The sequence below is a fragment of the Podarcis erhardii genome (assembly GCF_964252035.2).
Source record: "Podarcis erhardii genome assembly, chromosome: 3".
Classification (NCBI taxonomy): Eukaryota; Metazoa; Chordata; class Lepidosauria; order Squamata; family Lacertidae; genus Podarcis; species Podarcis erhardii.
The window spans coordinates 81,409,323-81,433,294 of NC_138507.1; the positions used below are offsets into that span (position 1 = coordinate 81,409,323).

Here is a 23,972-nt window from a genome sequence, read left to right on the forward strand (position 1 = left end):
CTCTGTATTGAAAGGGGGAATGCTGGGGCATCTCTGTATTGAAAGGGGAACGCTGGCATCTCTGTTTTGAAAGGGGGCACAGTCATCTTTTGTGATTTATATATATATTTCACAGTTATTTTGATACACTGGTCATATATTTAAAACACTGATCACATTTTTGCGTTGATAGTTTTTTTATTTACATTCGGATTTAGGTGACATCTGGAGCTGAGCGGTTGCAAGCAGCAGTGGAGTGAAGAGAAAGAGAAGGTATCACTCTTCTAGCTCTTCTATCTGTTCACCGGTACTTGTGTGTACTGACGTGTTATTGTGTCTGCTTTAACCCACAAATTAGCAAAAATGAGTATGAAACAGACATCGTTAGAAAGTTTCCTTGGGAAGAAAAAAAGGCCCAGTGAACAGACAGAAGAAGAGCCTTCAACATCAAAGAAACATGCAACTTCTAACAGACAATACCATGAGTCCTATTTGAAATATGGATTTAGCGGGACAGGTGATTCCCATGCATCAAAACCGCTCTGCATAGTTTGCGGCGAGAAGCTCTCTAATGAGGCAATGAAACGCCAAGCACCCTGGCATAAAAGACAAGCCCCTGGAGTATTTTGAAAGAAAAAAACGGGAGCACGAAGCACAGAAGCTATTTATGAGGGCCACCACATCAATAAAGGAGAATGCACTGAGAGCGTCATATTTGGTGGCTAACCGCATTGCTAAGGCTAAAAAGCCATTTACTATTGGTGAAGAATTGATCTTGCCCTCCACTAAAGACATTCGCCGTGAACTTCTAGGAGAGGCTGCTGTGGAAAAGATAGCACATGTGCCTTTGTCAGCTAGCACTGTGACTAGGCGCATTGAGGAAATAGCCGAAGACATTGAGGCACAATTGTTGGAGAGGATTAATACATCACCGTGGTATGCACTCCAGGTTGACGAATCTACAGATATCGACAACAAGGCACTACTACTTGTTTATGTGCAATATCTATATCAGGAGGATGTGCATGAGGATTTGTTATGTGCACTATCTTTGCCAACCAACACCACAGGAGCAGAACTGTTCAAGTCACTGGATGGTTATATATCAGAAAAACTGAAATGGTCCTTTTGTGTCAGCATATGCACAGACGGAGCTGCTGCCATGACCGGACGACTGTCTGGTTTAACTGCTCGGATTAAGGAGGTTGCACCTGAGAGTGAATCTACGCATTGTCTCATTCACAGGGAAATGCTGGCAAGCCGAAAAATGTCACCGGAATTTAACAGCGTATTGATGGATGTCGTTAAAGTTATTAACCACATCAAAGCACACACACTTAACTCGCGCCTGTTTGAGCAGCTTTGTGAGGAGATGGACGCAGAGTACAGATGCCTTCTCTTATACACAGAAATAAGATGGTTATCCAGAGGAAAATCGCTAACCAGAGTATTTGAATTATGAGAGCCATTGCAAATATTTCTCTCAGAAAAGAAGTCACCGCTGGCAGCACATTTCAGTGACAAGGTATGGGTTGCAAAACTGGCTTACCTGTGTGACATATTCAGCCTGCTCAATGAACTCAATCTGGGCCTTCAGGGGAAAATGACAACTGTTTTCAAGTTGTCAGACAAAGTAGCTGCATTTAAAGCCAAACTGGAGTTGTGGGGACGGCGCGTGAACAGAGGCATTTTGGACATGTTTCAGACATTAGCAGGGATTGTAGGCGAGACTGAGCTTGAACATTCATTCTGCCAGTTGGTGCACGATCACCTGTCTTTGCTTTTAAAAGAGTTTGAGCGCTACTTCCCAACCACAAAAGACCCACGAACTGGTAAGGAATGGATCCGCAACCCATTTGCCAACAAATCAGGCGAATCTAGCATGTCTATGCAAGAAGAAGAACAACTGCTGGAGATTGCAAATGACGGTGGCCTTAAAACTACGTTCAAGACAACAACTCTGCCGATGTTCTGGATTAAAGTCATGGCGGAATACCCTGAGATTGCCACCACAGCACTTAAATCCCTATTGCCATTTTCGACAACCTATCTGTGTGAAGCGGGGTTTTCTGCAGTGACAGCAACCAAAACAAAACAACGGAATAAACTGGACATAAGCAACACACTTCGGGTGTCATTGTCTCCTATTACCCCCAGATGGAACCGTCTCGTTGCAAAGAAACAAGCTCAGGGTTCTCATTGATTTGGCATTCTAGTGAGTTAAATAAAATAAATCACTTTATATTCATTTTTTGGTGTAGCTGTATTTTATTTTGAAGGCATGTTTAAATACAATTAAATTAAAATTATTAAATCAAAACAAGCAGGCCACGGAAAAATGATCAAACATTTACCGGTCCGCGGCGATAAAAAGGTTGGGGAGCACTGGATAGGGCATCCTCAAGAAGGTGATGGAACAAATTACCAAGAAGCTCGCAAAATATTAGAGTAATGAGTAATGAGCATAAGAGCAATATAAGCATAAGTGCAGTCCTGCTGGATCAGGCCAAAGGCACATCCTGTTCTCACAAAGGACAACCAGATGCCAATGGCAGAGGGAATAAATGGATTCCAATACAGAAGAGCTGCTTATCCGCAATGCCAGAAACATTTGTTCTTTGATTTCCAATGGTCTGTATTTTTCTTCTAGATCACTTCTGAAATTAAATCCAAAAGCACTGTACAACCCAAAAATGAAAACATATTAGTTAGCATAAAAAAACAAAAACAAAAACTCGAAAAACAATCCTAGCTCTTCTCTCAGGTGTTACTTAGTCGAGTCAAGATTTAAGTTCCAAGAGGAAGTTAAATCTCAGGATGCTACACAGTAAACATGAGAAGCATTTACAAAAAAGTAGGGCTAACGTCTACTTACTTGACTGAAGATCAGAAAGAGAGTAGAGCTCTTCAGATGGACATGTTGATTGTCTTAACTGGTGAGCATAATAATAATGAATTAAAAGGATGGCAGACTAAATCATTAACTCAATTTTTAATCATTCTTTTAATACTTTATGTATAGCACTAAAAGAGCAATCATTAGCATTAATCCGTTCTTGTTCATGTTTGTGAAAACATTAGTAGCATTTTGTTGTAAGTTACAACTCATTTATTCTTATTCTCTTGATTTTCACACCTTGCTTTGCAGAACACATTTCACCCATATGCTCCACTGAGTTCCACACTGAGTCAAGCACAGCTGAGGTGGCTGTTACAAACCTTTTTGAATTCATTCACTGACACAAGGTATTTATTTTACTGATATGCAACATTTGTGACCATTTGTGAACATGTGCAAAAGAAGCCCCCTTGAAACTGATGTCAGACGATGAGCCTCCCATAGAGATCTGAGCTGTGAAAATTTTGAAACTACATATGAGTAAACATACAACTTCTGGATTCATCTAAGATCAAACTAAGGACTAAACTCTGAAGCCAGCGCTATGTACACAAATTCCAGAAATTATAATCTTTACAGCAAGTTTGATTCAGTCAGGACTTCAATGCTGCTTACGCAAATTAGTACTACTCTGGTGCAACTTGCTTGCATTTTATGACATATATTACTTATGAATTTATTCTTCTGAACTACAGTCTGTCCTTCTGCTTTTGCATTTCCATCCCAGTGCCTAAGGATACATTTGTAATAAATCCAAAAGCGGTTCACACAAATGTGACAGTGTTCTGCCTTTTTGCATGAATGTATCTTAAAAGTTGAGTAAGTGATGGCACAATAGTTTCATCCCTGATGCCAACTGCAGAGGATAATGCAACATAAACAGAAGCTACCTACATCCACGTAGGCAGGCAATTCAAGAGGTTCTGCTCGAGGTCATTAATATGCCAGGCTCTCACTGGCAGGGAAGGAAATTTGCTTCGGCAAGGAGCATAGGGAAACCTGGGCGGCCAGTTCTTATTCTAGCCTCTCCCCAACAAGAGCTATTATGAAGCTGTTAAATTGTGGGTGAATATATCAGACGACACAGCGATTCTTCAAACAGCTCTTAGAATCATAGAATCATAGAATCATAGAGTTGGAAGTGACCACAAGGGCCATCGAGTCCAACCCCCTGCCAAGCAGGAAACACCATCAGAGCACTCCTGACATATGGTTGTCAAGCCTCTGCTTAAAGACCTCCAAAGAAGGAGACTCCACCACACTCCTTGGCAGCAAATTCCACTGTCGAACAGCTCTTACTGTCAGGAAGTTCTTCCTAATGTTTAGGTGGAATCTTCTTTCTTGTAGTTTGGAACCATTGCTCCGTGTCCGCTTCTCTGGAGCAGCAGAAAACAACCTTTCTCCCTCCTCTATGTCACATCCTTTTATATATTTGAACATGGCTATCATATCACCCCTTAACCTCCTCTTCTCCAGGCTAAACATGCCCAGCTCCCTTAGCCGTTCCTCATAAGGGATCGTTTCCAGGCCTTTGACCATTTTGGTTGCCCTCCTCTGGACACGTTCCAGTTTGTCAGTGTCCTTCTTGAACTGTGGTGCCCAGAACTGGACACAGTACTCCAGGTGAGGTCTGACCAGAGCAGAATACAGTGGCACTATTACTTCCCTTGATCTAGATGCTATACTATTGTTTATTCACAGGCCAGAACGGAACTGAACTGAACTGAAGGGTTCAGCCAGCCTGCTTATATAGAGCTCCACTAGAACGCAAGAGTAACCATTTTCTGTAACTATCCAATCACCGAACGTCATTTTTGATCCCTTATTTGCATATGTGGACCTGAACTATCTACAGTATCCCCCTGCTGGCCCAGGGTGAGAACTTCAGTACATAACAGAAGCAATAACAACTCTGTGAAATATAGGCCTCCTCAGCCAGTCAGGGTAGACACCTTTTCAAGGATCAATCACAGGTAGAAAGTTTACTTACTAGTTTGAAAATGATCCTGCCGACAAGCCTCACTGAGTCTGGGGGGAAGTTGGGCTCAATGCTCTTAATACACTTGCATTCCCGTTTGTGGTCCTGCCAGGCTTCTTTCTACAAGTTGCGATAAAACAGAAGTTATTTTGCCAGTAAACTTTTCAGATATTGAAATATAATAAATATGAATTATTACTGCAAGAGACCAGTGCACAGATAAAAGTGATTTTGCGCAAGGATAAGAATATTTGGATCCAAGCCACTGATTATGGTTGGACATATGGTTTTTGCAAGAAATGCTGTTGAAACACTCGGTCTATTTTTACTGCAAGGTATTAATTGTTATTAGAACTACCAACCATTTAAATGTTTTAGCTGATCAACCATCTGTCTTTTACATCTAAATAATTTTGCATATTACCCAAAACTCAGTATAAGTGACTTTGTAGGATTCTGGAGACATATTAGAATTTAAGGAAAATTCTACCACTGTGTATTAAATTAAAATATTTTCCCTATTTCTGTAATATAAAAAGTGCCCTTCCATTTTAAGCTCTTTGCCAAAATTTCACCCCACTGATTAATTAACTAAAACTATCTGTGCAGGAAAAAAACACAACCCACATACAGTACTAACAAACTTCCCTATATAATTGTTACATTTCTTCTTTCAGCTGTTTTACAGACCACACTAAGCTACTTTGCCAGGATACTGGGACCTACCAACACATGTGCTGATACTGCACCTAGATAAAGGAGTTCTGGACAAAAGTATTTTCTGAGATCTCACTCATAGCCAGGCAAACAATTCATCCCCTCCCCTTGTTTGAATCTTTTGAATTTGTAAATTTGGGTCAAGGTCTGAATAACAAGGAACTGATCTCACATCTTTCAACTGCAGCCTAGGCCAGAACTGCCAAGTTTAGGAAGACCTTTGATTTCAATAATCTGAACTATTAGACTATGTCAAGACTTGGTAAATCAGCGTTATTAAAAAAAAATCTCACATAAGCGGCAGCGGGAGGCCCCATTAGCTAAAGTGGTACCTCAGGTTAAGAACGGACCTCCAGAATGAATTAAGTTCTTAACCTGAGGTACCACTGTATCATCCAATTTCCTGCAGTCATAGGTGAGTGTGGATCCCTTAAGTAGACAACACAAACCATTTAAGCAGATAAGGAGGTATTTGGGGGGCATCTAAAATACCTCCTAAAGAGAGTGGGAACCCCAGAACTAGCCTGATGAAGACTGATCACATTCAGTGCTCACAGAAAGCTGACTGACTCTTGGGAGGGGTACATAAAACAGGGTAGGAAGGGAATGGATTGTCCTGGAGGCAGGGCTGACTAACAAGAACCCTCAAACAGCAGTAGCCAGTCAACACTGCAACATTTTGTTGCAGGTCCCCCTTATTTTTCTCTAAATCTGATCTCCTATGGAAAAATGAATAGGAACAAATCTCTGCCTTTTGTAAGATGCCATTCTTTTCAGTGGAGGTTTCTGCTTTGCAGCAACTCTGATCCTGGCCCAACGGAATCAGTAATCCTCTCCTCAGAATATTTATGTTCAGCCTCCAATTTTGACTGTCCCTTGATTTCTACCTCAAAAAGATTTTCCTGGGTTTTCGTTATTGCTGCTGCTGCTAAGCCAGGTTTTGCACAGAGGCTGGCAGGCAGGCAGACAACAGAAGCAAGAGGCATGACATGGGATTAAGGAGTGCCACTACACACAAATCTGCAAGAGCAGCTGAATGGACAAAAAGCATTTCTGTTTCTGGCACATGAAATAGTGGTTTAAAATTATACAGCTCATATTTTAATTTCACCCTTGCTCCCTTTGAACTATGCCTGCACCAAATGTTCACAATATTTTCAGTGTGAAAGAAGTATTTTTGGAGAAGCCAAAATGGCCCATAAATCAGTGCACACCTTCCAGAGTTGTTTGTACGTTGTTCACTACCCAACGGGTGAATCCTCGTGTACCATTATTTTTAAGCGGTGGTTTCTTTATTCTGCCAACACAATTCCAGCCACTCTGAGATCATGCAATCAATGTGAAGATGTCGCAACATCTTAAGTCAGAGGAAAGAGCCAGGGTTTCAGGTTCAATCCGCAACATCTCCAGCTAAAAGGGCTCTTGATAAGAAGCTAGAAGCACCCCTGCCAGTTAGAATAGACTTTACTGGGCTAGATGGACCAAAGGTGTGACTCAGTATAAGGTATATTCTCATACGAGAAATATGTAAAATAACTAAGCAAGTATTAGACATCACCCCAGAATTGGCCCTACTAAACATCTTCCAAGACAACAATGCCCATTTACACCACAAAGAACTCATAACCCACCTACTTTCAGCAGCCAGAAACACCATAACCAGACACTGGAGAGACCTGTCAGGAGTAAGCATGGACCAATGGTACCAAATAGTATGGGAAACAGCCCTACTAGAAAAATTAACCAATAAACTGAAACTGACACAGGTACAAACAGAAGAAGACGCCTTTACCCCGGTATGGCTCTCCTTTATCACATACACAGCCCAACAAGACAAGGACAATAATCCACCAACAGCATACAAATCAATATGGCTAACCTGATCCAAAACACCCACCCACCCCACTCACACACGAAAACAAAGATCACCATAGCCAAACACAAACAAACAACCACATCCTAGGCCAACTCCAACCTCTCTCACCACCAAAGAAACACAAATGAACAGTAGAGAACTGGCATGAACAACGCTGACACCAAACCCTACGTACATTAAGCAGAATAGAAACATCGCCACCCGACCCCACCCCACCCCTTCCCCACTCCTAATGTCTCAACAAATGAAACTGATATGTAAAAATGTTACGTGGAAAAAATACGAGAGACATTACACATACTTCTGTAAAACAAGAAAATCTTTAATTAATTAAAAAAAGTATAAGGTATATTCGTATAATTCACATATCGAAACAGATTTGACTTATGATGCTAGAAAGCCATTTCAAAGTGAAGGTGTGCACAGAAGCTTAACCAGGCCATCTCTCAAAAACTGCTGAAAGGGCGGATGGTGCATTTAGCTTATTGTGCAAGTTTTTGTGAAAAGTTCCCACTCTCAACTTGGTTTTGCTCCCCCTTGCAAATAATTGTTTTGGACTTCACTGAAAGTTCACCCTTCTAACTTATCTGCTGTTTCGCATGGACTACAAAGCGAGAGCTATTGGAATATAACTGTAACTCAAAGTATCCAGAAAACAAAGGTTATATGAATCCAGTTTCTTTCACCCTAAATAAACAGTCGTGTCTCTAATCATTAAGACATCATTCTGCATAACGTAGCTGTACTGGCATGTTCCTCCCGAGCCAACTAAAATTGTTCTTTGAAGCCAGCCTTTATCTGACATGCTTTGTTCCTAAAATAAATGCTGGGAAGGAGTTTAAAATATGCTAGAAGTGACACTGAGATGATCAACTGTTTATGCAGCCTTTAAAGGAGCAAGGAGATGAAATATGCAACAACACACAAAATCGTGTGTCTCATTCTTCTAATCTTAGCAGTGCTTTTTAAAGTCAGAAAGACACTGGAATCACATCTTTATGATCACTGCCAATTTGAATCCATTCACATCGTGAATACAGACTGCTTACAAACAGGCATAGCTTTTCCTAGTTTAGGCACTGTCATGGCTGCACCTGCTGCTGCAAAAGAACCCAGTAACCTTGTGTGTGTATTTTGCATGAACAGTTTAACTTGGCAAAGTCCGGCCAATGTAACATAGTGCTTTACTTCTGGTTGCATTTTTAGGCAGGTGTTTGGTTTGGTTTTTGTTATGCCTAAGTATTATTTAGTTTTTTTTAAAATGTAAAGGGGTAAAGGGACCCCTGACCATTAGGTCCAGTTGTGGCTGACTCTGGGGTTGCGGCGCTCATCTTAGTTTATTGGCCAAGGGAGCTGCCGTACAGCTTCCGGGTCATTTGGCCAGCATGACTAAACCACTTCTGGCAAACCAGAGCAGTGCACGGAAACGCCGTTTACCTTCCCGCCAGAGCGGTACCTATTTATCTACTTGCATTTTGACGTGCTTTCGAACTGCTAGGTTGTCAGGAGCAGGGACCGAGCAACGGGAGCTCACCCCATTGCGGGGATTCGAACCGCCAACCTTCTGATCGGCAAGTCCTAGGCTCTGTGGGTTAACCCACAGCGCCACCCGCGTCCCTTATTTAGTTTTTTTGTTACAGTTAATTTGTATACCGCTTCATATTTCAATAGAACTGTCTAAGCAGCTAACAAATCCTAGCAAAAAAGAACCAGTACAGAAAAAAATGCAAAGCAAATTCCACATTCAAAACCTAAGAATACTACTATTACTAATACTAATAATAATAATAATAATTCATTTTTAAGTAACATTATTCAATATATCAGTGTACATAAGTAAATTAACTAAGAACCACAAAAACAAAACAAATACAGAACATAAAAATATATACAGTTACATCAAAATGCAACGTAATGACACTGTACCATTAAAAAAATTAATTGTGCATGTGCATGCATGTATAATTTTTGCTGGCCCTGACAACCAATTTCCTAGATCTTAAGAAGAGTTAATGGGGAAAATATCAAGGCTAAAAGGGTAACATATTTGCATTATTCATTTGCAGCTAATTATCAGAGTAATGATTACCTGGCAACGTACATCACAGTATCTTGCAACTTTGCACTGAGAACACCTAAGCAGTCGATCCTTCCTGTTGCAAAGGGGAAAAAGGGGGGGTGAATTACTTTGAATATTTAAGACAAATAACTTTCAGGTAAACTTTTAAAAAGTATGAAAAGCCTAATGCTAGAGTAGCAGTCCACAATTCAGGGAGCATTTTTAGAGCCAAGTTTCAAACTTGGTTTTTGAAATGGTTTATAAGGCTGCTTAATGGAGTGAACTCACAAACCTGCACTTTTTAGCTTCCTAGGTTGTGGTTCTAGGAAACAGCATTCTTTGCTACTGACAACTAGGCAAGCTGTTTTGTGGTCTGACTCTCCATCTGAAATAAAAACTGCAGAGAAACAACTTGTGTCCTTATGGTTGTACACATCACCTTTGTATTGTGCCCAGCTGTGTTTCCTAAAGTCTCAATAAAAAGGAACTTGAGAATTCTAGGTAAAAAAAAAATGACCTAGAATATTTACAACTTCTATTTTTGTATGTTCAATGGGCATAAAGTTAATTATTTTAACTCTGTTTGATTATTAAACAATATATTTTCCAGGAGAACAAAAAAGATGGAAAGTCTCAGAATCCAATATTCATGCTCCGCTTGAACAATTTACAGCTTTTGCATCCTGTATGTAAATAATTCATAATCTTTATAGGGGCTCTTCAAGCAATACCTGTTTGCTGTAAAATGAAATGCTACAATCCGGGTAGAATATATTTTACCTTTTATTGGGTGCAACAGTAAATAAAAGAAATAACCTTTTTATTTTATTGTTCTCTTCTCATACAGTCAACTATGTTTGTGTTAAACTATGTTTAACACAGGAGAAATCCCAAGCTGATTTGCAGTAAACAACACAGTGGGATATGGTTGGCCTTTTGAGGTCAAAAACGTGATATTCCATTGCAAGCTAAAATTCAGTAAATCTTAGTCCATATTTTATCTGCCCTAAGCAAAATTCTTGCTGTGAATCTGTAGGCGCATTGAGTTGCGGCATATATTTGTACTCTGAATTCCCCATCAATATAAAATAGCATTAAAGTTCTGTCTAAATTGTTCCAGGGTATGTAAGGCACTTGGGAGGGGGGCATACAATCAAAAGATATGGGGAATTTAAACTAGAGGTGTATTTGTATATCGTTATAACGCTTGGTAGAAATGCTTTTTTATATAATTCCTATTGTTTTCTAAGTAATAAAAACATGTAATTTAGTCCTTCAGTTAGCATGCTCAACAAAACACCCCAAAAGATAAGTGAAGAAATAATGACTAAAATATTATCAATTTTTTTTTAAAAAAACTTTCCAGTGTGTGGTTTTAACTGTAACACTTTAGGAGGGTTACAAAACTTTTAGTAGATTGATCAGTTAAATCAAAAGTAGCTCCAAACTCATATGGCAGCAGATTTTTTTCCTGATTAATTAATTAATTAATCAATTAAAAGCCACATTCCGTACTGACAATCTGCCAGCTGAGGTCCATGGAGCTGTCAAAGGGTTCATATACAAGGAGAATGCAACAGCAGGTATACCACAGGAACATCCCAGATATGCCATCAGAACAAAGTTGTTTGCCTCTGAAGATACACAGCAGGAGACAGGCTGCAGCTGTGGGCAGAAGGCAGGTAGGATGGAGATGTCATATATCCTGTGCCCCTTCATCCCACAGTCATGCTCTCCAAATGACCTAACTTTACACCATCCCCTCACATAGTGCAAATAAGGGGAGAAATTTTAAAAGCTGCCTCTGAATCAAAGACTGAGTCACACCCATGTCACCATGACAGAGTATAATATACGGTGTAACAAAGCACCAATACATAGCGCAGCGCCCGTATATGAACCCCAGTCAGGGAGCTCATAACTCAGATCACAGGGCACACAAAGCGATGGCAGAAAAATTCAGTTTGCTGGGGTGCTAACTTGAATAAAATATTGGGGGGGGGGCAGTAAGCCCCGCCCTGCATTACTGATCACATGACTCTGTGCACACAAAGCATTTGAATGGCAATGCCCATCATCTTTGACGAACCCGGCCCCTTCAAATATTTTATAGGGGATCCGAAGACCCTCCGACCCCTAGGAGCTGACTCCCATGGTTCCACTTGGTAAGATATGGGCTGTGATGCAAGCATTGCTGAAGACACAAGGGAATGAATGAATGAATGAATGAATGAATGAATGAAATTTATTACAGTTCCAGACTAGATTCACATTCCGTACTAAGCAAACATAAAACACAATAGAATTAAGACACAAGGGAAGTATACTTGTTAAGTTGTGGGTGAACATATCAGACGACACAGCGATTCTTCAAACAGCTCTTGTTTATTCACAGGCCAGAACAGAACTGAACTGAAGGGTTCAGACAGCCTGCTTATATAGAGCTCCACTACAACGCAACAGTAACCATTTTCTGTAACTATCCAATCACTGAATGTCACTTTCAATCCCTTATTTGCATATATGGACCTGAGTGAAAACTATCTACAGTATTCCCCTGCTGGCCCAGGGTGAAAACTTCAGTACATAACAATACTTATCTGCTAGGAACTGGAACAGGCACAACCCACTCTGGACCAATCAGTTTTGTTTGGGTTCAGATTCAAGATGTCCACTGTACTAGTAACTACAGGGCTGGATCAGTGATGAGGCAGGGTGAAGCAGTCACCTGAGGCAGCGGAAGCCCAAGAGGCAGTGCCCCTGCGGGCACTCCACCTGCGTTGCTGCCATGAACAGAGAAGCAAGATCTTGCCAGAACCTGCTGCTTCACAGGCGCTGCCATACAACGCAGGTAAGAGAAGCTGTGGTGGCAGCACATTCCTGTTTTGCCTCAACCATTATTATTTTTTTGCCATACTGTCAGCTCCCTACAGCATCTGAACAGTGTGACACCTTGCTAATACAGTACATCTCTCTAGCTAATGTGCAGACCCGATACACTTGATGGAAAGAAGATGGGTGCAAGTAATAGTCTGAACTGCAGGCTCGCGCTCCTCTCCCTCTCACTACTTTCATCTTTGAGATTCATATCAGTTATTACTCTCACTATAGTAACAGGTGTGAAAATAAGCAGCAGCTGCATTTCACAGACCATTATTCAGGATCAGCACAAAATTCAGCTGCTTCGAAGTCAAAACATACTGATAGATCCAAACTCATAAAACCACAGAATTGTAGAATTGGAAGGGACCACGAGGGTCATCTAATCCAACCCCCTGCAATGTACTCTTGGGCTCAAACCCATGACCCTGATATTAAGAGTCTCATGCTGTACCAACTGACCTATCCCAGCAGCCATATAATATTTCTGAAATAGTCGATATTAATGACCTGTGCAGGATTTATAGATCTTGATTTTCAAAAACATAAGCCCCAAAGTGATGACAATTAGCATATTAGTTCAATCTGTTTTTCTTGGCTTTATGCCAATGGCGCCCACACAGAATTCAGTGAAATCCATTCAGTTTAAAACAGAGGTATTTTGGTTTCACTGGATTGTACATTGGGGTTTCTAGATCACTACAGGATTGTTAAAAATGTATTAGATAGCTTAACAGTAAAACTTAAAAAGATAGGTAAGGAGGGACATTGTAGAGATTTATATAACCGCAGTACAAAACAAGCAGATAGCAATAACCTTTTTCTCCTCTCGCAAGACTAAAACTCAGGGCTACCCAGGACAACGGATTCAGAACAGACACAAGAAGCAACTTCTTAAGAGAAAGCAAAACTTAGGAAATTCACTGACACGGCATGTGGAGATGGCCAATAATGCAAGAAGGCTTTAAAAGGGAGTAAGAGAAACTCATGAAACAAAGATCTATTAATGGCTGTCATGGTGGCTATATCTAACCTCCACGTTCAGGGAGAGAATGCCACTCAACACCAGATGCTGGGAAACAAAAAAGAAGAGGGTTGATGCTTTCAAGGCTTGTTGCGGAAAGGGGGCTTCCTGGAAGAATTTTGTTGGTCATGGTGGGAAACAGACTACTGCAATAGACAAGACCTTTGGTCCAAGCCATCAAGGTGGTTGTTATGTTTGTATAAAGCTACAGTGGTACCTCGGGTTACATATGCTTCAGGTTACAGACTCCGCTAACCCAGAAATATTATCTCGGGTTAAGAACTTTGCTTCAGGCTGAGAACAGAAATCGTGCTCTGGCAGCGTGGCAGCAGCCGGAGGCCCCATTAGCTAAAGTGGTGCTTCAGGTTAAGTGGTGCTTCAGGTTAAGTACAGACCTTCGGAACGAATTAAGTACTTAACCCGAGGTACCACTGTATATCTATGTGAAACTCACCCAGTGGCCCCCGACCTGCAGTCCCCAGGCAGCTCAGGACTCGGCTCACCCATAACTGTGGAGCTAGGCCTCCAGGCAGCTAGCTACAAGCATCAACAGCTTAGTAGAGCTTAGGTGCAAATGTCTGGGTCTTTTGTGGAGGGCCATGTCCTCTATTGTCCCCTGTGTCAAATAAGCAACATATTTTAGGTAAAGAATAATTATCCAAGTTCTGGTTTTTATTTTATCCACTGTTTTCTTCTGCATCCTGTTTTGATGACATTAGAGAATAGCCAGGATCATTTGTGCAGTGGTCTGGCTAAGATGGTGAACAAGCAAATTTTCTTTCAGTGTAGTATAAGTGATCTTTCAAGGTCCTTTCCCCAGTTGTTGTTTTTTCAGTCTGCATGTTGTCACGTTGCTCCTTCAGATGTCCCACTGCTCTGCGTTATCAGTCATCACAAAAACATCAGCACATCCCTGTGTCTATTACGCTCACTGCTAGAGGCCAGGCTGGCCTTGGAAACTACCTACCTAAGAGTCATTTTTCTCCTCTGTGCATGCCTAACCTTTCTTTTCACCATACTAACAGTTCAAGCACACAGCGAAGATAAAAGAACAACAGGAGTTTGAGGAGCTATTCAGGACTTTGAAATAAGTTGAGGTGTGTAAGAGTTCAGCAACAATGCATCAATACTGAAAAGAAGATAAATCACGGCATGAGTTACGATTCTGAGGGTCTAATCCAAAGTCCTGTTGAATCAATGGCATGCCTGCAGCATATTTCAATAGGTTTTGGTCCATGCACTCTGTGAACTGCAGTAATTATGCGAATGCAGTCTTTATAAAAACACAGGGCTCTCCATTTCCATACAAAGATGTTTTTCAACAATACTGTCGGAGCTTTACAACAACCTGCTTTGGATCAAGGCCCAACTAGCAGAGCTTTCCATTTTCAAAAAATGCCCCAATCAGATGTCTCTACAAGCTTCCAAACAAGGCTATAAGATGATGGTCATGTGTGCCATTTGCCCCCAGCATTGTAAGGATGTGCCTTGTATCTCTCTCTCTGTGTGTGTTTTAAAAAAAAGCTGATCTGTTTCTGAATCGCTCTGTAGCCTCTCAGCTGCAATCTGTGTTTCATGTTCTGAGCTGCTCCATATAAAACAAAGCTCTGTGTTCCCCCATTCACTATAAAGAGGAATCTAAAAACAGCTATAACTCCTTTTGACCAATATGGATGAAATGCACTTTCACTCCATAGCTCCTCCAGAATAGATTAAGCCTGCCAAATTGCGGTCAAATGGGTTCAGGGGCTTTTTGTGGGGGAAGTAATAGGGACTTTCTTTCTTTCACAATGACTTGGAGCTGGGGTCTGTCTCTTTCTGACCTTAATTAAGAGGTGGTACGTATTTGTGTGTTTGTGTAATTTTGCAGCTTCACATCAGCCTTTCTGTCTAGTGGTTGGTTGTGTCCTCCAACTGACCAATAGGCCTAACAATATGAGACTGCCTAGACTGCTGCCTGCAGAGTTCTGAAGCGCTCAGGGTTGGTCTGTGGGTTTTGGATTTTCTTTTCTAAAAAGCAGAGCAATAATTGATTTTTAAAAAAACTTAAATGAAAGTTTTAACTTTAAAAATAAAGCCTCCACAGCTGTGCTATAGAACTAAAAAGCAATATAGAGCTCTGCAGTGCTCTGCGGGCAACATTTTGGATAGCCTTACTTCTTGAAAAGCCCAAGGTCCGAGAGGAACATAGTGATATCACGGAACTACGGTACAGAGCAACGAAGTAACACAAAACTTTGTGCCAATGCACACCATTAGTATAGTGCCACTGTCATCAGGTTATACTTGTTTCCTAAGTTTCCCACCTTTCCTCCAAAGAAGCCAGGGCAGAATTTTATATCGCACCCCAAGAAGCCCAGGAACCAAACTCCAAAACACAATAGCTGTGCAGCTAGTTCCATGCTCCTGTTGTAACATCTGGATTAATTTACCTCTGGTCAGGGTAGCATTTTGCAGTTCTTTAACCACTGTCCTACACTGGCTGCTGATAACAGGGGGAGTGAAACCAAGAACTCTGTAGTGTAACAACACCAGACAAATTCTACTAGATGTTATGGAGGGAGAGAGAGGAACTAGATCTGTGGCTGTCACTTATATTGGCAGCAATATGTTGACTGTGGCCCTGAAAGAGAGATTATTTGAGCAAGGCCACTCATTGAGTTTCGTAGCTTAGTGGGAATTCAAAACCTGGAATGCTCTTACTTAGAAAAATCCACATTGTGGCCTCTAGTTCATGCTTTCTCTGCTGATTCATGATGCAGGGCTAAGGAAGACTGGGGCATTAAAACAAATATTTACCGGTAAACAGCTCCATGTTCTGATACAAGGCACCACCCTGATGTATCTAAAATCTCCTGTTAATGCAGAACTTTTCTGTTTATTTTACTTTGCAATCCCTTTTGCAACACTTTCTGTTGGAAACAATTGTGTTAAAATCAAGACTGACGTCACAAGACATGGTAGCTGAATCTGTACGTGAACCAACATGCAATTATTATTCTGCTCTTTGACTTGCAGAGGGTTAGATTCACAGCAGGCATTCAGTGAAAACGTGACAAACCTTTTCTGTTTGCTGCCCCTGCCCCCCCACCCACCCATATCCTTCTAGTCAGGGTAAGTTCAAATAATTAATATCTCCTTATCTCTCCTCTTCACATGTAACCTTGGGATGATGGTATGCTGCTTTCAAAACCTTTGAGACTAAAAAAAAATCTGAGGATAAGTGACTCCTGTAAGTAAAACAAAGCCTTAGGCAAATTGGATAAATGCAGAGCAGACCATAGAGTTACTTTAAGAAAAAAAAGTATCATTTCTGTCAATTTACTTTTTAGGTTAGCCTTCACTTTGGGGGGGCGGGGTTGCTTCAAAGTGCCTTTCAAGGTTATATTGTTGCTCACAAAAGGTTCTTATGGTACCCATTCTACCTGATCAGGGATGGGAAACCTGTAGCCCTCCAGATATTGTTGGACTACAACTCCCATCATCCCAGGCCATTGCCCATGCTGGCTGGGGCTAATGAGAATTAGGAGTCCAATAACGTTTAGATAGCAACAGGTCCCCCAACCCAGTTCTAGGTAATTCAGCATTGTGGCATTTAATTATCTATTTGCTTAATTATTTTATATCCCGAATTTTGCCTTTGTGTCCAGTTGAAGACCTGCAAGTAAAATCCCATTCTATTATTGTGCTGCAGGATTGCCAGAACGGCCAACCTAGAATCCTCTTATGCCAGACCCAGGTCCTATCCACTGAAGGAAGGAGAAAGGGCAAAGGCGTGCCTGCAGTAAATGAAGGTATCCTTTTTAGTCAGATCAGCAAGGAAGCTACAGGTAAAAGCCTTAATGCAGTTCAGGATTTATTAGCTGACACACTGTAGCCTATTGGTGCAAGGAGTTTTCCTTGGCTAATCTCCTTAGTTTTCCCCTGTAGCCAGCATAAATTTCTGCCTAATCCCTGACTGCCATTCCTCAAATCATCAGTTCAAGTGCTGCCTGGGGAGCAAGCCAATGCAAGTCTTGCCATCTTTGAACCCTGGTCCATTTCCGCTCTGCTTGCCTTCCTTGTACAGGTTATAATTACAGCGGTTGCAAAGCATTCATCTGTTACAACTGAGTTAGGACAGTAAACCAGTTTTAGATTATGTGGACAAGGTCAAACTTCAGTTGCACCAACCAGAGAGGAAATCAAGCATAGATGCAAGAATAATCATCGGTAAACAAACAAATAAACAAACAAATCTATACTAAATAGAGTATGGTATTGCAGTGCACCTATCCTTATAATGTGGAGTAGGTTTTACACCACTACTGAAGCAAAGCATCAATAATTCCTGGAGTAGATGGTTGAAACAGTTCAATTTCCCATACTTTCAATACACATTCCTTTTTGTGTGCAGCAATGCTAGCATTTGACTTCAAATGGAACTGTAATGTTGAAGCCTCTTTTTTTACATTTTATATATGGAAATCAACAGAAATCTCATGGCACTTATCCAGTAGCTCCCAATGAATCCCACAAATATATCCATGTTTACATTAATGAGAAGGAAGAAGCCAATGATCAGTTGAGTAGCAAAAATCAGTATCTGACAACTGATACTGGTTTGTCAGTTTTAACTAGTAACTAGAGAATATTTTGATCTATAAATTATGCATTTTCCAGGCTCCTGAATTATTGCTGTGGATAAAGCTTCTTATCGCACTTGGTCTACTATGCCTTGCCATCATGGATATTCATTAGGAACCTGGAGGCTTTTTCCTTTTTCCTTATTTGAAAATCATACATATTTAAGGTTATTTCAGTTCAGACAGGATTTGGTGAGAACCTGGAATAAATTGTCTTCTTGATATGCCAATTTTAATGGGAATTAACCCAGTAACTGGGTGAAATGACTGCACACAGATTTTGATCTTTGTTTTGTTTTTATTATTTTCCTTGAATAAATATGGTTCCTGTGCTAGAAACCTGCCAGATGATAGTCAACATGATTAGGCAGAAGCATGACTGCAATACAGAAGCAGAAAAGCTGAAAGCAAGTCATGGGTGGCACAGGAAAGGAATATAGTTGCACGATATTGCATACGCCTTCCATCTGTGACCACACCCGTCAACAGGCAACTTCACACCAGGCCTACAGTAGATCTGGCACATGCTATTTCCCTCCCATGGACTTCCGTAGGAGGGAAGAGTAGAATATTAAGCAAGCTGCCCACCCACATTGCCGTGAATTATGAAGAAAGGACACATTGCATCCAAAGAGAGCACTTATGTTAGGATTCTTTTCCCGTGTTGCAGTCATGGGATTGTTTTTATCACATGACGGTGTATGTTTTCATTCCACACTGTGGGAAGTGACAGAGACAGGATGTTTGTATTACTGTGTTTCTGTGATGTAGGACGTTTGTCCTTTGTACTTTCTCTTTGCTGTCTGATGCTGAAGAGGAAGGAGCTGAGTTAGGATGCTCCGAATGTGTATATGTAAATAAACGTAGTTTAGCCAAATGCTGCGCTACTGAGTCTGTACGCTGACTGCCTATACTCTGCTGATCCTGAAGTGTCGCTGTGATGTTCAGGCTGGAGAAAGATTTTGAATCTCCCGAACAAACGACCAGGAGGGAGAGAACATGCCAGTCGGGCATGTGTCTCTGCTAGACTCCTACTTGTGTGTAGGACCTCCTGGCAATTATACAAAACAACCTCCAGAACACAAACAGGAACCTCAAGAGAATTCTAATGCTTCTGTGCCTATAGCAGCTGTAGCCCTGCCTCAGGACTCAACACCCATCAGAGTTCAGCAGGACAACCCAGGATCCCAAGACACACATCTCCCCTCCATGGCTCCTCCTACTCTCCTTTACTACATGTGAATACTGTGTCTTGCCTGAACCACATTGTTCGACCTCTGGCAAGCTCCGTTACTGACTCCATTAAGAAAATATTGCCTTTGACATGAGGCAAGATGAAATTAAAGTTCACTTTCCTTGTGGTGAGCCATTCCCACATGGAAGTAATGGTTTGATAATGCAGTTAAGTGATGAATATACATGCATACCCAGCTAAGCGGGTCTTCATTGATGGCTCGGTGGACCCAGAAATCACATCGCTGGATGCAATCCAAAAGCAAGAGTTGAATTAAAAGCTTTCATCAACGTACACTGCACACTAACTTGTAACTGAACATGCCAAAACACCTTATCCAAATTCATATGCATATTACTTTACATACATACTGCCAGGGTACTGCCATCGGAACAGGATAGGGAAGCAGAGGGGCAGTTGGGTTACAGGGAACCTCCGAAAATCTTGAGAAGCAGTTCCTCTTCCTATGGTGGGGAAAGCCACACCTCCAGTAGGGAAGAGGGGAAGGGACCAGAGGATGCTGCTGGGAGCCTCAGCACCGCTCCTGGCCAAGCCGGCCAGAGGGAAGCACGTCTCTTCCGTTGCCCACCCTGCGCAGAGGTGTAAAACGCAAAGAAGGAAGGAAAAGGCTGGGGGTGACTAAGCTGTTATGTTGGGGGAGGACCCGGAAACGACCACTCCCAGATTCTGCTAGCGATTGAGGCAGACATGAACTTGTGGCTCTGCACTGTAAATAGTTTTGCACCAAACTAAAACCTGTAAAAGACAGGTCAGTGTCCTGACTGGTTACTGGCGAGCAACCACCATTGCCATCTGACACATACATACCTCATTTTATTTGTATGCCACCTTTCCACAGTTCAAACCCTGCTCAAGGTGGCTTACAACATGGAAAAAAATACTTTAGATAAGACTAACATCAACAAAAACTCAATTATCACAAAAATGAAGGAGAAATGAATAAAAAATGTAATATAAAATTATTCAACTTCCTATAGTGTTGAATTCCGTCCCTACAATATGCATTCATGCTTTAATGAAGGGTTGTTTGCTTGTATTTTTAATGAGCAAGCTAAACAAATCCTTAAGATAGCAATTTAACATGTTCATCTCTATCTGCACTCTAGTGACATCCCATGGTAAAAATTATAAATTGATCATATACTTGCAGAATGGTTTTTTTTCACACTATCAAACATGTAAAAAAAACAACCCAAATCAACCCACCTAGCAGAACAAAAGTACACATATGCAACCACAGTTAGAACCCTGTTGATGTTTTAACTACAGACCAACCGCACCTTTAGAATGAATAACTCAAGGAATTACTTGCCCTCGCATGCCACTTTTACTTAGCCAAGTAAGCATTGTCAACAAACAGCCTTTGTCTTCCTCCCATATGTGCTTCTTCACCATGTATTTTTTTAAAAAAATAATAATAAATGGCTTAAAACATAATAGTCTTTAACAATCGTAAATGCTTTGTGTTGAAAAGTGTTTTTTCCACATATTTCTAATACTTTTTAACCCTCTCTATATCAGCTTTTCCCCTCTTTGACTCAAGAAAAGCCTCCCTTTCACTCTCTGCACTGGATATCTGCTGTCCAGGTGCTGTCCAAACATCCTCACTTGCTGCTCTGGGAATGTGATTGGCTCACTTACCCAAGCATTCTACTTTCTTATGAACCATTTCTCAGGGCACCTAACATACCAACTTGTATTGCCTCCTCTTTTAGTTCGGCAATTTTCAATCCAACCCATTGTTTTTAACAGCTCTAGGAGACAGAAATTCAACGGCTGAAATCTCCAGTACAGTCATAGAATCATAGAATCATAGAGTTGGAAGAGACCACAAGGGCCATCGAGTCCAACTCCCTGCCAAGCAGGAAACACCATCAGAGCACTCCTGACATATGGTTGTCAAGCCTCTGCTTAAAGACCTCCAAAGAAGGAGACTCCACCACACTCCTTGGCAGCAAATTCCACTGTCGAACAGCTCTTACTGTCAGGAAGTTCTTCCTAATGTTTAGGTGGAATCTTCTTTCTTGTAGTTTGGAACCATTGCTCCGTGTCCGCTTCTCTGGAGCAGCAGAAAACAACCTTTCTCCCTCCTCTATGTGACATCCTTTTATATATTTGAACATGGCTATCATATCACCCCTTAACCTCCTCTTCTCCAGGCTAAACATGCCCAGCTCCCTTAGCCGTTCTTCATACCTCATGTTACGTTTGCTTCATGTTACGTTCTTTCAGTTTACGTTCCACAGCGACCCGGAAGCACTGGAAAGGGTTAATTCCAGGTTTTGCCGCTCGCACATGCGCAGAAGCGCAAAATGACGTCCCACGCATGCGCAGAAGTGGCGAACGGGCCTCCGGAATGGATCCCGTTCGCAACCAGAGGTACCACTTGTTGGGATTCAGAACTTATAGGGTTAAGATCTGAGTGATGCCTCACATTCTGACGTCAGGTTTGGAAGGTGGGAGGAGTTTTTCTCACTGTTCCTTTGTCTTTGAGGGAGCTGGAAGCAGTAGCTATGGCTGCGAGGAGCCCTGGAGTGTATGTCTGAGAAATGCTGAGTTGTAAATATTCTGTCGCAATAAAGAACTGATAAATTGACACACAAGTGCCTGATGTGTTTGTCTGGATCTAAGCAGCAGCAACAGCTTTTTCCGCTGTGTTTTTACTCTGCAAGGCGTGACGGAACGGAGCAGATTGACGCAGCTTGAGGAAGCGTACCGGACCGCTGTAAAGGGCTAATTGGGATCGTAAAGTAATTAGCCACGTCACGCTTAATTACCCGAACAGGTTATGGACTAATTACCGCCATAAAAGCTGTTGCTTTGAAGTCAGCTGGAGGTCGCTACTGAAAGTGGAGGTCTGCGTTCTGAGGCAGAGCAGCTGGCGGGAAGACGCTGATTTTTGCCTGATGCTGAGAAGCTGAGAGCTGAGAGCTGAGAGCAGCTGAGACAACGGGTGCTGGAAAAGCTGTTACGTGAGTAAGCTTGGGGCCCCGGGAAGAAAATGGCAGACAGCCAGGTCCTTGAGGACATTCCGTTTGAGAAGCTCACTTTAAAAAGTTGGGCAACCTGGTCCAGAAGAGAGGTTGGTTTTTGGCTACTGGGCTTTGGAATGCAAGCCAGAAAGAGCCACTACCCCTCAGTCCAGGAGCGGATGGGACAGACGTTGCAGGCTTTGAGGCTGCGTTGCCTGAAGCTAGCCAGCAGAGAATGCAAAGAGAGCTTGGTATGCTGAAAGCATGCGTACATGCATCGCTCTTGCCTAGTTTGGAGGGCATAGAGTCAGCAAGGGCTGCCTGGGAGGTGCTGAGAAGTTTGTGTGAAACTTCAGCAGGAGGCCAGAGCCCTGGAGAAGCAATAAAGAGCCTAGAGATGGCTGCAGCCCCAGTTCCTGATGAATTAGCCTCAAGGAGCGCTGCTGAGCAGGTCGGGGGGGCGAAGAATTCCAAAGGCAAGTTTAAAAAGTTTTCCACTGAGAGTGCTGGAGTGGAGTACAGTTTCAGACAGGGCAGGGCTGGCACAGAGAGCTCTTCCGGAAGAAGGGGGGCCAGGCCAGCTGAGAGGAGCCCTGAGCAGTGTTTTTCCACTGGAGTTCGTCGTTGCTTTATTTGTAATTCCACTGAACATCTGCGTCGCTGTTGCCCCCACCGGAGCAGGGAGACAAGGCAGGATGTTGTCAAGGTCGCTTCTCATGGGAACCAGCCAGGTTTCCATGGCAACCAGCCCGGCAAGGGAGCCAGGCGTGGGACTGAGCAAGGCGGACGTGCTAAACACAATGAAGAAGTTTATCAGCTGACAGCCAGTCTTGCAATGTTTGAGGACAGCTCTGAGAGAGACACTGAGCTCTGCTTTGTAATCGACTCAGCAGCTAATCACAACTTGATTCCAGAGACCCCTGCTGTCGAGATGTGGAATTGCAAGGCAATTCCAGCTGGAAAAACTGTTCTATTTGCAAATGGAGAAAAACAAAATGTAACTAATGTTGCAAATATCTTTCTGTTTTGCAGGAGCAGTTGGAGGCTTGCATTGTACCAGGAATGCATCACTGTCTTTTATCTGTGCCTTATTTGTTAAAAAGGGGTTTAAGGTTTGCTTTGAGAATGCTGTCTGCACAATCTCCAAAGGAGGGAAACAGCTTGTCAAAATTGAAAAGGGGCAGAATGATCTCTTCATTCTTAAAACGTCTCTGGAGGGTGAGGGGAAGGTTGGGAGAGCACAAGCCCTGCGTGCTACAGTTCCCACTCATGTTTCATGTGCATGTGTTTGGCACAGGAAGACAGCTCATAGCTCTCTTGAAGAACTACAGGTGCTACCTGAGGTAGCCAAAGGCTGTAAAATTCAAGAATGTGGAAGTGCCATAAATTGTAAGACTTGCAGAAAGGCAGAGGTAAAAGGGTGTAGTTACCCAAAGGTGGAGAGGGTAACCACAAAACCTTTTGAACTGGTACACATAGATCTGTTGGGTCCCATGAAGGAACCAAGTCTGGGAGAGGCCAGGTTTCTGCTAACAATGCAGGATAGTTTTTCGCAGAACACCTGGACTCATGGTCTCAAAGCCAAGGAAGATGCAGCACAGCTGATTAAAAGTTGGATTGAGGAGGTGGAACTAAGGTTCTCCACCAAAGTGCAAGCAGTCACTAGTGACAGAGGTGCGAAGTTTACTGGGTCTGCTTTGCAGAAATT

The 23,972-nt window shown here is 42.1% G+C and overlaps 1 protein-coding gene across 10 annotated transcripts in view; it reads right to left on the reverse strand.

The window, feature by feature from the left end:
- Nucleotides 1-23,972, reverse strand: part of SMYD3 (SET and MYND domain containing 3) — a gene marked incomplete at its 5' end in the record, with an annotated part of 382,495 nt that overhangs the window by 335,908 nt on the left and 22,615 nt on the right. For 9 of the 10 annotated variants that reach the window (XR_014155449.1, XR_014155450.1, XR_014155451.1 and 6 more), the window contains 3 exons: nt 2,855-2,912; nt 4,869-4,976; nt 9,539-9,602. Coding sequence is in view for 6 of the 10 variants with exons in the window: in XM_081857692.1 (XP_081713818.1) it covers nt 2,855-2,912; nt 4,869-4,976; nt 9,539-9,602 (230 nt within the window). The remainder of the gene's footprint in view (nt 1-2,854; nt 2,913-4,868; nt 4,977-9,538; nt 9,603-23,972) is intronic. The other variant, XM_081857690.1, reaches the window with a different exon arrangement.